The 15,685-nt window shown below is 39.1% G+C and overlaps 1 protein-coding gene across 2 annotated transcripts in view; it reads right to left on the reverse strand.

Annotated features, from left to right (window-relative positions):
* Cacna2d3 (calcium voltage-gated channel auxiliary subunit alpha2delta 3) overlaps positions 1-15,685 on the reverse strand; it is a 954,216-nt gene that overhangs the window by 62,214 nt on the left and 876,317 nt on the right. For both annotated transcript variants that reach the window (XR_002821195.1, XM_023715780.1), the window contains exons 33-34: positions 14,650-14,705; positions 7,788-7,899 (exon numbers count right to left, since the gene is read on the reverse strand). Coding sequence is in view for 1 of the 2 variants with exons in the window: in XM_023715780.1 (XP_023571548.1) it covers positions 7,788-7,899; positions 14,650-14,705 (168 nt within the window). In the remaining variant the exon portion in view is untranslated. The remainder of the gene's footprint in view (positions 1-7,787; positions 7,900-14,649; positions 14,706-15,685) is intronic.

A 15,685-nucleotide genomic window follows, 5' to 3' on the forward strand; every position in this document is an offset into this window, starting at 1 on the left:
ATGTTAGAAATCATGATAGTGGATACTTTTTGGTAAGTGGGGCTCCTGGGAGGCAGCTGAGAACATGTGAAGTTCTCTATCTTTTTAACCTGAGTGCTGGCTAGGTACATATGTTCATTCTGTAAAATTCAGGCTGAAAACTTAGGACCTGAATGTTTTTCTGTGTATGTCATATTTCTATTATTTATTTTTATTTTTTATATATTTAGTACAGGGTCTATAGGTCTCACTATGTAGATTGGACTCATAATGATCCTCCCAAGTGCTGGGATTATAGGCGCACATCACCATGCTCAGCCTCAATCTCTGTCTCAACACACCCTGGGGGCAGGTCTGACACGGCATGCAGGGGATCCAATCCAGGCCACTGAGATCTGCCTAAGCAGACACTTGAGTCTGCTGAGCTATCTGGCCAGCACTGCATATGTCTCATTTCAATCAAAAGTTTAGAAGGAGAAAAAAAAAAAAGAAAGAAAGAGCATATTCTTCATTTCTTTGTCATCCTGACCCTTGAGTTTCTCTTCTTTCTTTTTGGTACTGGGAATTAAATCCAGAAGCATTACAGTGAGTAATACCCTCAGCCCATTTTTAATATTTACTTTGATACAGGGTCCTAAGTTGTCTAGGTTGAACTTGAACTTGAGATCCTGCTGTCTCAACCTCCCAGGGTACTGGGGTCACAGGTGTGTGCTGCTACACTTGATTCTCTCAAGTCTTCATTGTTTGGCCTCCATAACATGTGATTGAGCTATTGAATGACAACCTTGAAATTCAAGGTATAAAAGGAAAATCTTCCTGAGCCACCAGTTTATGCCACTGCCAGCAACCTGTGGCACTTGGATTCAAATCTCTAGTCTCCTGGGAGTCACCAAATCAGCACAGTTTAAAAATCTGACACAGAGTGGTCATTATTGAATACCTGAAGTTTTAACTTTCAGTCTTGCCTATCTATGCATTCCTGGAAGTGCCAACAGAATCTCTGGACCACGACAGGAATGCAATGATGTCCTACTTGTACTGAATGATAGGTCGTTGTACACTTGGTTTCTTTAGGCCACTGAATCAAACTGCATCTTTTATGACTGTGAATCTATAAAGAAAAAAATAACTATTTGTTCTCAAAGGTCCCAGCTGAGTTCTATTTCTTTTCTCACATGCAATGAAAATCAGCCTTGTAGCTTGCTGTACTAGATATGACTGCTTGGTCACTGGGTACAAGATAACAGCATATGTAGTTCTGATGGCTGGGCTATGGTATCATTTGGTCAGAAAGGTTCTCAATCATTATAAATCTGGTGAGAGTCACCTCACACCCCACCTCCCTGGAACTATAAATTGTTGATAACATCCAAATCTTGCCTGATCAGTGATAATCCAGTAGAATGTTTCTTTTTCTATGGAGAATTCTGCAACAGTGCAGTGATGTTAGATTATGAAAGGGGAAATCCTCTTTTTGACAGAATGACTGTGTGGTTTAAAAAAAATTGATAAATTGGTAGCATTATGTATCTCAGGCCATTTGAGCTGCTTCACAAAATACATTAGACTAGGTAACTTAGGAATAGCAGAAGAGCATCATTTGCAGTTCTGGTGGCTGAGGAGGCCAAGACCGAGGCTAGTGGATTCAGTGTCTATAGAGGGCTCACTCTGCTTTACGGATGGCACCTTCTAGCTTGGTGCTCGTGCGGTGGGGGACACAGACAGATTCCCTCAAACTCATTTATGTAGCATAATCCCACACATGGGGGCTCTCCTAGGGCCCTGCCTCCTAATGTAATCACACTGAGGATTAGGTCTGGATGTCAGAATTTTGAAAGAACACAATTTTCAGACCATAGCATATCCATGGATTAAATATGGCCAATTACTGTGTGCTTGCTTTATTCTGGGCATTTCACTAATTTCACAGCACAAATTTTCTTATTTATTTCTTGCAAGAAGCCCATGGCATGCTTACTATTGCTATCCCCTAAATCATTCAGGGAGAAGCTGAGCGTCGGGAGTTAAATTTCCCATCCATAGCCAGAAAGAAATTAATACGCTGAGCGTCGAGAGTTAAATTTCCCATCCATGGCCAGAAAGAAATTAATACGTTAGGACTCACACTCTGAATCCTGTTCTTTCAGAACCCCTGCACTAAGCCACTCTTCCTTTGTGCTTTCTTGTGGCAGCCCTGGAACTTCCCCTCTGGAAGAACACACCATGCCATGACAGAGGAGGCAGATGTGAAGCCATCCTTCTCAAAACATTCAGACATATAGCAAGAACCAGTAAACAAAACAAACATGTTTAAGTACAAGAGGACTTACAGGCAGGAAGCATCAAATGCCAACTTGTACTCTTACATCTGAGAGTGCTGATAATCTGGCACTCTCTGAGGCTCTCAACAGGAAAAATCATACTGCCCATGAGAAATCAAACTTTAAGCCTAAACTACATGCTGCTTAGGGAAAATATTTACTATAATGATATGGTACAGAAACCCCCAGATATAAAAACTTACATAATAATTATTCCCGGGCAGTCAGTCCTAATAGGATATACAAGAGCAGCCTGAATCCAAATCTACCGAGAAGAGAAATTGAAGCTCTATTCTGTTGGCAAACAGTAAAGAAAAGTAAAGATCAGCTAACAGTTTAAAAAACATGTGAGTAAAAAATCTATCATATCAGAAAGAAGACAGAAGAAAAAGATGATGGGCGCCTCCCTTATCTAAACTGTGATGGCAAATGGTAAAGGACCTTTATGTATAACAGAATGCCTAAAAAGGCTCTCTCAAAATACATATTTTTAACAGAAGCAAATAAAACTTCTAGAAAGTCATCCATATTTTGATTTTTACAGTAGCAGACTCTAAAAACTAAAAACAAAATTAGTGAACTGAAATATTACATATATGGAATAAGGCACCCAAAAAAATGAAAATACATTTTTATCTAATCACTTTAGTGGAACTTCGGAACATTACAGAGAGAGTAAATATGTCAAAAGTCATCAGAGAAGAAAGAAGAGCCAGGGTTTTTACAAAGGTACAAAGTTAAAAACCAGAACACAAGAGAATATTATTTTCAAAATATAACAATTTAGAGAATGCTATGTTAAGTTATTACTGTCATACTAAACTAAAGAAGGCATTTTAGGCATTTTGGATAAAGAATAAGAGAATTTACAACTCCTCAATCATTCTTGAATAAATGTCTACAGTGCTATAAACCAAAAACTAATGTTTTTGTTTGTTTGTTTTTAAATCAGTGGTGACTGCACAGATTGGCAACAATGGAGGTAGTGTCGGGGAGATAGTTCAGTAGAATAAGTGCTTGCCTGGCAAGCGCAGGGTCCTGAGTTCAATCCCCAGTACCGCAAAACAAAACAAAATGGAGGTAAACATGAATGTATTATAGTTAGCAAGAGGAAAAATACATTATTTAGTGAATTATAAACATAATAGAACTGAAATGTTGAGAAGTATTACATGGAAGAGATAGGGATCAATCCTTGTTAGAAGAGATTAGATTTTTGTTTGTTCTGGGGGAGGACCACAGAAACATGTGAAAAGGGGCTTAAGATCACTAATGAAAAAATAGAATGTCCCCGGTTCTGCAAAAAAAAAAAAAAGAGAGACAGAAAGAGAGAAAGGATAGAATGAACGTTTTTCATACTAGGAGGAGGAAAAGGAGAACATGCATACATAAAAGGCAAAAAAAAAAAAAAAAAGGAAATGAAAAAAAAAGCATATCAAATTGTAGTCAGAATAAATCCAAATTTATCAGTAAGCACCACAATTGTGAAAGATTAAGTACAGAAGATAATAGAAAGAATAAACCTTGCAAATCAGCAATATCATCTTCTTGAAGCAAAACATGACAAAAATGATTTTTAAAAAAAGAGGAGGGTTGAAAAAAGAAGGAAGGGGAAAATATGTCTAGGAAATATTACCAAAAGATGAGCCTTTCTACTTGTGCTACTAGTAGACAAGGCAGATGCTCAGGATGAAACATTTTCATGTACGCAGAGGGCTTTTATGTAGTGATAGAAGAAAGACTTCTTGGGAAGGCTTAATGGTCTTAGCAGGGACGACAATGATAACCGGAAGATACAGAAAGCAAAATGAGTTGAAGGACAAGAAGTTGAAAAATCCACATACCTGGCTAAAAATTAGAAGTCGGAAACACAATTAGCATACTTGGTCCACCAGATGAAGTTTGATCTCTACAGAAAGCCAGGAGAGAAAGCACTGTGCTTCCAGAGACCCGCGGACAGGTATTACAATCCATAGCAAGCTCCCACACACGCTAAACAACGTCAGCCCAAACACAGAGCCATTGCATTAAATAGTAATAATAACGAATATAGTTTAAAGCTCATACATTATAAAATCTGGAACACCATTTAGGCATTTACCAATTTAAACATGGTAAAAAAAAAAATTGTTAAAACTGACAAGTAAGAAAATCCTGTGTGTTCAGTTCCAGAGAGGCACCACTGTGCAGAGAAAAACACACATATACTGAAAAGCTAAACATCAACAACAAAATGTTAAAAAAAAAAAACCTAAAGTAAAACAAAACATGGAAATGATATTTCTGTCAGTTTGGAGAGGTACAGTGCAAGGGAAGGAGGAAGTAAAACAAAAAAAATGAAAATTAAAAACTCACAACTTCAAAAAAAAAAGATGCAGTAAATCATATTTTTTTAGAAAACTTAAAGGATTTAGAATATTCCCACCATCAATATATGATAAATATTTGAAGAGATAAGTTGATTATAATTTGAATATTCCATAATGTATACAAGTTTCAAAACTTCATGCTATCCCATAAATATGTACAATTTTTATGTATCACCTAAAGGTTTTACAAAACATAAAAAACCAAATATATATTTTACCATTTTTGATTAAAACCTCACACTATGAATCTTAGCTATAAACTTGAAAAGTGAGATGAAATAGTGAACGTTCTAAGAAGTATAATCTTTAACTATAGTTCCCATATTGATGGTGAATCCTGTGACTTGTCATCCCCAATGTCAAATGACAATGAAAGCGGAATGTTTTCAATTGGCTCATGATATCAGGGAAACCAGAACAATGCAACTAAAGACACTCACAAAAGAAGAGTCATAGAACTACTTCAAAAAGTAGCATGAACGATGGGATAAATGTTTGAAGTGAGGGAAATATTTTGAGAAGGTTTAATCACAGTGAGTCTTTTACTGGAAGATTTTAAAAATATTCATTACAATTTTTATCATATCTCATGTATGTACCACCTGATGAAATATACATTTTATAAACTTTTAAAGTTATAACTCAACAAATAAGCATTTTTTAATAATGGATATATTTTTTGGTAAAATTCAACATCTATCCTGGTAGTAGATGTTGAACATAGCAACAAAATCTTTCATAGAAGATATGTTAACTTAACAAATGGTTAACATGGTTAACTACCAAAACTCACAGCAATATGAAAATAAACAATAACCATTTGCACAGATACTCCTGAATTACACAATTAAAAATAATTAAAATTGTCCAAGTTTATGTCATTTATATTTATAACAATAAGGACTTTATCAAACATTATGCCTTACATGGAATTATTAGAAATAATTCTTTTAAATAAGGAGTGAATCATGATTGCTTAGTCTCATTAATTCTATTCAACAATACATCATGGGCTTAGTAAAATAAAACACAAATAATAAATTAAATATTGGGATAACAAAGGAAAATTTTTACCAATGATTTTACCATCTATGTAAAAAGTCCAAGAGATTCCATACATTCACTGTTCACTCTAAATTTGTTGGCTAAATGATATTCAAACACAGAAATCAATGATGTCCTCATATAATAGTAAAGTGTTTTTAAATGTATCTCATTTCAAAAAACAAGAAAAATCATCAGCTGTCTAGGTATAAATCTGACAAATAAAATTATGAAGTTACACTAAAAATTAAAAAGACATAAATGAAGAAATATACTTAGCTTGGGAATGGGAAGATTCAATATCAAAATATGGCAAACATCTTCAAATCTGTTTAACTGAACAAAATTTGAATGAAATTTAAAGAAAGCCTTAGCAGAATTGATGGACATTAACAAGCTAACACCAAAATTAATATGATATCTAGAGTCAAGAATATCCAATAAATAAATAAATAAATAAAATAAAATAAATTTTAAAAAAAGCATATCCAAGACAGGGCCGGGGAGATAGCTCAGTAGAATAAGCACTTGCTTGGCAAGTGCAAGGGCCCAAGTTCAATCCCCAGTTCTGGGAAAAAAAAAGGCAAGACAACTTAGGAGAAGATAAGGAAAGGATATGTGTTATTCTCAACATCTGGTCATATTATACAGCTGTAATTAAAGAGAGATGATATTCACACAGGCATTCACAAAGCACAGCATTTGGAAACAGATCTGTATAGAGATGGGACACAAGTGTCAGACACTGGTGGGAAAGTGGAGACTACCCAATAAAAACTGCAGGTTGATAGAACTCTAGCATGTACTTGGCCCTGGGTCTGACCTCCACTGTCACACAGAAAAAGAAGTGAAAGTTAACTTTATACCAATTATATGAAAAACTACTAAATCAGAACCCTGCTTGATAACACATACACACACACACACACACACACACACACACATACACACACATACACACACACACACGTAAATTCCAAAAGGATTAAAGTTCTAAGTGTAAAAGGCAATATATTAAAGTGTTCAGATGAAAAATATAAGATAACAATATTAAATAGGATGCAAAAGAATTTAAGGCACAAAGCGCACAAGGTACAAAAAGAAAAGAACAAGTTATGCTGTATTAAAATAAAAGCAAAAGTAAACTTCTGCCTCAAAAAATACCCATTAAGCAGAGAAAATATACGAAAGGAACAGGAACACACCTTTACAATGTATACAATTATAAAGAAATTATATCTGACATACAAAGACCACCCAAATCAATAAGAATGAACCCAACTACCTAATAGGAAACTGCCCACTAGGAACATAGAGACCAAATAACCAATAAAATCGTTAAAAGATACTCAATTTCAGTAGTAACTAGGGAAAATGCTCACTAAACTGCTAAGAAATCATTTTCACTAAATAGTTCATAAGACAGCATGGCATCCTCGATAGACATACTTAAGAACATTGCTCAGACAGCTGAAATTGCCAGCCGTCAACTGGTGAGACACCAACTGGCATTTTCTGCTAACATCGCAACAGACTGAACTAAATACCTATCATTCAGGATGCTTTGTCACACATTTTGAATGCTCACCAACCTCAAAATAATTATCAAGAGCAGGCGAGATAGCTCAGTAGACCTGTTTAGGCAAGCACAAGGACCATGGTTCGATCTCTGGTACTGCATGCTGCACTGGTCCTGCACCTGGGAATGCTGAGCTGGCCACCGAGACCAGGCATGGTGGCGCACACCTGTAACCTCAGCACTAGGGAGGCTGAAAACAGAAAGATCACTACGAGCTTGAGCTGCATAGTGAGACCCTGTACCAAATGCATAAATAAGGAAAACATAATAATCACCACAGTCATGTGATACTCCTTCGTGGCAGATCTTTACACAAGAGGGCAGCCATGTCTTATGTTTTTCAATGTAACAAGACACATGTTGCTGGATTCACTGCCCACTGGCCCATCTGAGAAAGTCCTGCGTCTAGCAAAACGTGCCTGTGTGAGTGCCTGTGTGCCTGGGAGTGCACGTGTGTACAGCAGGGAAGAGGAAGCAAAACTGAGTATAGCTTACTTGGAGCAGTCTTCGCAAGCAATATTCCCTGTGGTCTCCTTGATGGTGCGCTCAGACACAAATGCTGGATATTCAGTATCACAAGGCTCCAGGGTCTGTTTCAGTTTCTGGGCTGCAGGGACAGGGGGAGGGAAGGACAAGAAAAGTTTAAGGATATAGTGCACAGGCTCAATGCTGTGAATGGCGGCCCTCAGCAACCCAGAGCTCAAGCAGCCAGGCTTCTGCTGCTCTGTGATTTTTCTAGGCACAGCATAATGCATTATTTTCTAATTAGTCCAATGATTTCATCTGCCAAGCAACTCTGTAAGCTATAATTCCTCAAGTAGTTGTGTTGGCTTGATCAGCTATCATTTATGTATCACAAGAATTCTTTCTGGGACAGCATCAGTTTCTAACCTCAGGCTCACTTGAACTTAGCAACAACACATATGTAGATCTGAATAAATGTATAAAATATAAGTCATACCAATACCATATTATTTAGGGTGAGACAAAGGTCATGATGAAATTGCATGGTTTTATTATAGAAAGCGAACTGAAATATGAAATAGTAAAATACGTAATGTCTTTGAAGTACAGCCATGAACCAAATCCTACTATTATAAAGTTCCTTGTCCAATAATATGCTGTGTTGGTTTTAAAGCACTAAATAACCCTGGAATGTGGATGAACACACAGTAGGCGCTGGGTAATGATTTAGCGGTTGATTGCATTATTTAGATGAGTCACATCCAGTGGACAAGATCCCAAACCCATGTCTTAGTTTTCATTTTTCTAAACTGGAGATAATAAAGTTCTCTCAGAGGTGAATGTGAGAAGGAAATTAAACATTACTTGCTGAGTGCTTTGTACACACTTGGGACATGGAGAGTGCTAAGGAAATGTCAGGTAACGGTAACAGCAATGACAACAAAAAGCACAAGCATTTTAATAAGGCTCTGGGACATTAAAATGAGTGACAGTTATTACAGCACACTTGATAAGGGTGAGGGGATTCATAGAAGAGAAGTTGGGAGAACAAAGACCTGCTCTTCTGCTTTTAGCTAATCCTCAGTATTCTCATCTGTAAGATCGGGATACCAGTGGGGTGGGGGTGCTTCACATGATGTCTACTCTAGCATATTTTCCTAATAAAGAGCTTGTAGATTCTAATACCCAAATTCTTTATAAAGTCTCTAACTGGTGTACACAAAGAAGAAAAAGAAAAAGAATATATATTCAATTCCAATACGTTTCAATGCAGTGATTGGTGAAATATACTCTATCAAATTATATGTTTCTTGTTAGATGGCAGAAGCATGGTAAACTGTCCCCCGGGGATACTGTGGACTCTAACAGGTCAATGGGACCACCCACAAAACAACTCTTCCAAAACAACCATGACCTGGAAATCATACTTTAAGAATCTGTACCCCAATATAATGGTTTGTTAGCAAAGGATTTTTTTGAGCTGTAGTTCTTTGGAGGAAACTAGGGTCTCGAAATGTAATGCATTGCAATTTTTCTTATTTAGAACAAAAGGAAGCAGGCCCTCCAGGTTTTCTAGACAGACACATGATTTCAGGAACTGGTCACTGACACAGAGGGAAGAAGTCACCTCTGGGAACCTCATAGGATTATTCTGAGGAATAAATGGAGAAATGTATATGTAGGTTTTAACAGTGAAGGACACTCACCTTTTTTTTTTATTTTTGCACACACAGGTGAACACAGATTCTTCACAAACTCCTATTATGACTGTTAGCATCATTGATGTCTCAGAAGCTGGGCTACATGTTTAGTAGCTAAAAGCATAAATTCTAAGAGTTGTGAATACTTCCACTGATGTTTAACACTGTTTTTTAAATGTTACACACGTTCTCATCTGCAAAATGGGCATGACAGTACCAAGTTCATGCGATTGAGCACTGAATGAAAGCTGTTGGCACAGGGTGCTATCCGAGTGTGTGCTCTTCCTGCACCTTTATCCTCTGCTGCCTATGGTACTTCCAAGAGTCCTCACACCTCCAATCTTTGGAGACACTTCTTTTGGGTTAGGAATTTCAAGGAAATAGCTGCCTCTCTGATTCCATTGGTTGTATGGTTGTATGCTTCTGTCTTCCCAAAGGCCCAAGTCCCAGAAACTGTGCTTCTTTGCCCAGTTGTGCTGCCTCATTGGAGGGTCATTAAATGCCTGCTGAACACAGCCATAAGTCTCCAGAATGATGTTTTTTATCAAACAAACACAATAGACAAGAAATGTGAGTGAGAACTCCCAAAACAAGCTGCCTGCCTTTCTGGTAGTTGAGGTAGCTGGCTGTGGTTCAGGCTCATGTCACCACCTTGAGGGATACCTGGTAGGAGCCCCATTCTCCTACCAGGTCTTTTTCAATGCCTGTTTGCATGGAAGACATGATTGCATGATATTAAGGAGTCTTTACTACCTTTAGTTTCTATTTTTTTTTTCTTTTGATTCTTTCCTTTCAGCTTGGGGAGGCGAGGGACCAACTACACGCTATCAGCTACAATTTGGAGAGGTTTTTTATTTCCACAGTTCTTATTCTAACAATTGGCTCATATGTACAGCAAGTGATTCTGACTTTCAATTTAAGAAGTTTCCTTCTTGCATTTAAAGTGTTTGAATTTCAAAATGCAAGTCCATTAAATTGAGATAAAGATTAAGTACAAAGCAGCATGGATTATAAGCAAATTCAGAATATGCCTGCCATTGGTGTACACAAAAAACTTGACAGTGTTAACAGCTAAATTTATTAAGAAATCACTGTGTGCCAGCTATTATTCTGCCTTGTTCCTATTACTTTACTTAATAGCAATACATGACAAAATTGGCAAGTAGATGAGGTATAATTATTTTTGCTTGCAAATACTGAGTGAAGACTATCTAGGATTATATTGTCTAAATTTATCCAATAGGTATGTGGCACAGTCCACAATTTAGAATGTGAGCTATCCAGCCCCAGTTCTTGGAGGTTGCAGTGCTTTGTGAAGTTGGGCCAACAGAGGATATCGAGAAAGGGCTTTGAGGCAGGCAGCGAGAAGAAGCAAACGTGATTTAAATGAGCCTGATAATTTCTCTATCCGTAATTCTAATTGTGTAGGCCTGGTTAGAATGGAACGAGTCCAGCACTCTCAGTGGCAAGACTCCTCTGGCTCTGGTTCTTTCTGGAGTTGAAATTCTTTTTCCTTTGACAGTTGTGGGGTGCTTATGTTGATGTGGTGATAAATGGTTGAGTCTACAAGGAGTGTGACTACAGATTGGCTGGAAGTTGTTTGATGTTCTTTTGGGAAACATGAAGAATCATACAGAGCCATGGCAGAATTTCTTTAATTCTGCCTTAATCTAAGTCACACAAGCCTCTCTTCATTTATAATGCTATGAAAAACACCCTACCTATTTAGCAGGCACTACTGGCAACCAATATCCCAGCTTCTTGCAATCTATAGACTACTGTTTTTAATTCTAGGCATTCAGCACTCCACAATGTTATGAAGATACATGTACATAAGGCTGACAGTGCTCACTAGGCTAGGTCCTTCTTTTGACATAAGGGATGATTGAGGTTCAGAAAGCACGCACAGCCCGCCTGAGCCCCAGGAGGGAAAAATCTCACTATTATCACTTCTCATTTGAGTTACTAGGGACTGAACCTGGGGCTTGCACGTGCTAGGCAAGAGCTCTGTCACTGAGCTACCACCCGGTAGCCCACAATCATCATGTACCTGACCAGTAGACTCACTGAGCATTTTCTAGACAGCAAGTGCTGTGCTAGGCTGGTTCTATGACTGCAGCCCTCATCGATGCACAATGAGCAAGGCTCTGCTCATCCCCCACTTTGCAGATGAAGCAGCTAAAGCTCAGAGACATGAACATGCTCGCCTGAAGCTGCACTTCACCATTCATGAAAGCTGCAATGAGTGGAAAGACCAGATGTGCGTCTGTACTGTCACATCCCAGAGCCAAGGCTCTTGTGCTTCTCACCCCAGTTGGGCTACATATGTAATGCTTAAGTCACCGCGACCTATCACTCACTCACAATGAGGCACCCAGTGGAGCATGCACACAATTGAATTTCTCTAATTCTGCCTTAGCAACAAACGTCCCTGATGAGAATAACTAACTTGAGTTCACAGTAATTATGTGCCGACAATTGAGAATGAATAGATTTGCCATTTGAAAAGCTTTCCTCTTCCTTTGTTTCTGTGAACGCATCCCCATTCATAAGCGGGTGCCGGAAAACCCTGTTCTCTTTGTGCAACTTCTTCAAAATTATGCCTTTGTGATAATCAAGCAGAAATGGGCTTCCACAGGCCCCTTCATTAAGGAAACGAAGCAGATAAACAGTGTAATTATGGATTCCATTTTTAGCTAAAATGTAGATGTATGCCTCAGCTCTGGGTCTTCAGTGAGAGAATAGTAAATTTAGAATGAAGAACCCTTGCAAGTCAATATTCTGGGGCCTGAACCTTCTCCCTCCTTACACTGGCTTTGGGATTTATATTTATTTTGTTCTGGCGCATATGTAGTTTGTATTCTGAGTTTTATTTTGCTATATTACTTAGTATTGTAGGGGTTTTGTGGTGGGTGCTGGTGGGGAGGGTGTAAGGAGGGCAGTCTCTCACGATGTTGCCCAGCTTAGTACCTGACTCCTGAGCTGAAGTGATAATCTTGTCTCAAGTGCCCGAGTAGCTGGAACTCTAGGTGTACGCCACTGCACCCAACTATGTGAGCCAGTTCTTATTTCATTCAGCTTACAGAAATGGTGCCTATGCCTTCCGGAGTGTATTTTTAAATACCCTTATTACTCGACATTTAAAGGGTCACCATTATTTGTGCTCATAACTTCCCTGTGGATGATCATCCTCTTACAGGAACTTCTATGCCCATTCCAGTTTACTTCCTTAGGCAAAACTTTCCGCAGAGAGACGAGGCGTACTTGTCACTGCACACTAGTGCCACCACAGCAAGGGTGGAGAAGGATGACAAATGTCATGCGAAGTACGAGAAGGATTGTTAGGGTGTTTATTTATTTAATTCATCTGAGGCAGGGTTTCACTACGCAGTTCAGGCAGGCCTTGAACTCATGGCAATCCTCCTCCTCAGCCTCCAAAGTGCTGGTATGACAGGCGCATGCCCCCATACCTTGCCTGTTAGGCTGTTCAATAGGTGAAGATCAAGCACCTGTGACATACTAAGCCCCAGTTATGTGGTAAGAGAGAAGCAATGGTTGGGACCTAAATCTTATTATCAGGAAATTCCATCTTAGTATAAAACAAACTGAGGCATCAACAGTGAAAAGACCTCGTGTCAGCTGAGGCAGGAACAAGAAAGGTGGCTAATTTTGTCTGAGACAGGGATTCTAAAAGGAAGAAAAAGGGATGCCAGATTGACATTGCCAGGAAACTGGAGAACTTTGATACATTATTAATCCACCTCTTAAAAAAATTAAAAATAATAAGAATCCTAATCTTGTCCCTAGGAGAGTATTGGGGACCCTTCTAGAGAGAGATCAGTGCCCAAATTGCAATCCAAACTCAACGTATTTACTGCAAAGCACCACCACTGCAATTCAACCTGAAGAGCGAGGTTTTAGTTCAGAATGAACAAGTCACGTAGTAGTATCATTTTGTATTAAAAGAAAGACAAACAACATGTGTGCCATAGATTTGCCACAACTGCCCTAGGAGCTCATGTTAAAAAATTAAAAGAGGCCTGCCCATTAGCTCCGCAGATTAAAGTGCCTGCTCAGGCAGATGCAGGAACCAGGGTTTAAATGCTGGCTTGCTGCCTCGCCCCCAGGGCATGCTGAGATGAGGATTGAGACTGGGCATGGAGGCACATGCCCAAATCCCAGTGCTTGGGAGGCTGAAAAAAGGAGGATCACTATGAGTCTGATCCATGTAGTGAGACTCCATAGACCCTGTATTAAATACATAAAATTAAAAAATATTAAAAGAGCTGCTGAATAAATATGTTAAAGATCTCTGGAAAGTGCAAGGGCCTGAGTTCAATCCCCGGTTCTAAAAAAAAAAAAAAAAAAAAAAAGTTAAAGAAATGTAGAACAGAATCTGCCCAAGAAACAGCATTTGACAGAGCAGGCAGTGCTCTTATGAAGCATTGGTTTCCTGTACGAACACCACCACAGTCATGCTTAGCAGGGTCCTCACTGTCGTAAGAGATTAATTACAGCTACCATTTTATGTTCTAGTTGCTGTGGTCAGCACATGACATGATTTACCTCATCACTGCTTACACATACACACACACACACACACACACACACACACACACACCCTGGGAGGTAAATATTGTTCTTCCCATTGTGTTTACTAGGGCGAAACACAGCTTTGGAAAGATCAGCTAATTTTTTTTTTTAAGACCAGCCTCCAAGATGGACTCACACTGGTATTGACTTGATTCTACAACTCATGCCTCTGGGAGCTGTACTAATCACTCCTCCCATCACTGAAGGCTTTGGAGGAAAGCTAATACCTTATTTATGTTTTATGAGGGTGGCTAGGGAAGGAATAGGGTCTTCATCCACTCCTTTAGGCTGAGGCACAGGAGGTGTGTCTATATCCCTTTAGAGTATTCTGAAGGATTTACCTGAGCACTGTGTGCCCTCAAAGCCCTGGTTAAGACAATAGCTCAAAGTACACACTCAGCATGGCGGAATGGAACCCGTAGAATTTTGCATCAGCTTGAGCAGAACCGCATAACCCAGGGTGACCTTTGCTGACAGAGCTAAAATGTCATCACTTTGTCCCGGGCAGTTTCATGCATGAGCACATCCCTGATGAGAAGCAGCCAGTGATCCCGGCGTTTATCACTCCGACTAGGAAACAGAAACCAGGTGCTGCTTACCTTTCGCTGTCATATCAGAGTGCCACCAACTGCAGAGGTTAAATTCCACCAGGAACCTAAACAGATGGTGGGAAAGCCTGATGTTACTTGGTCATCCAGCGCTGGCTTGCGCAGTGACAGTCTGTGCTATCCAACAATGCTTTCCTTAGTGAAAGAATAACATGACATTTTGGAGACATCCAAATGCTGGGATGAGATCCCACTGCATTTCACCTCAGCTTTTATTCTTTTTATGAATGGCTATTTTAGGGCCAGCGAGATAGCTCAGCAGACTAAGCACCTGTTTAGGCAAACACAGAGATCAGGGTTCGATCTGTGGTCCTGCATGCCATGCCGGCCCTGCCCCCAGGGCATGCTGAGCCAGTGACTGAGTCCAGGTGTAGTGGCACACGCCTGTAATCCCAGCGCTGGAGTGGCTGAAAACAGGAGGATCACTACAAGTCTGAGCTGCGTAGTGAGATCCTGTACTGAATGCATAAATGAACGGCTATTTTTCCAAATACACTAGCCCAACCCTGAGCCAGGCTTATCTATACTCAAAATTCCTGGTTGAGGAATGTCCTCTGTTTGGGCAGAAATAGTCTTCTAGTTACTGGCTTGTTATTCACTCTTAATCATCTAGTTGGATTCCACAGTAAATAATCAATTTCTAAAGGCCTCCCCTGCCTTGTTCAGATATATGAATAGAATTCCTTCTCTATCAAGACCTTGGTCTATAGTAACAAAGGCTGCTTTTGAAACTCATACTACCCCTGAAACTTGTTTAACCCTTGTAAACATATGGGACAGACACATATGCATTTTTGTAACAGTATGCCATAATCTGACTTTAGAAAAATGAAAATTTCTGAACTGCTAGTAAAAGATGCAAAAATAGTATCTTCCAAATAAATAGAGATGGATCAAAATCAAGTCATTTATTTTTCAGCCTCATGGCTACCACTCATAGCAGCTCCCTGTCAGTTAAAAGCATGCCATTAACTGTAATGTAGTAATGTATTTTGTCTATCTCTTATAGGTATAGAGACTTGTCCAT

This window comes from Octodon degus, unplaced genomic scaffold (genome assembly GCF_000260255.1).
Source record: "Octodon degus isolate 3935 unplaced genomic scaffold, OctDeg1.0 scaffold00043, whole genome shotgun sequence".
Taxonomy (NCBI): domain Eukaryota; kingdom Metazoa; phylum Chordata; class Mammalia; order Rodentia; family Octodontidae; genus Octodon; species Octodon degus.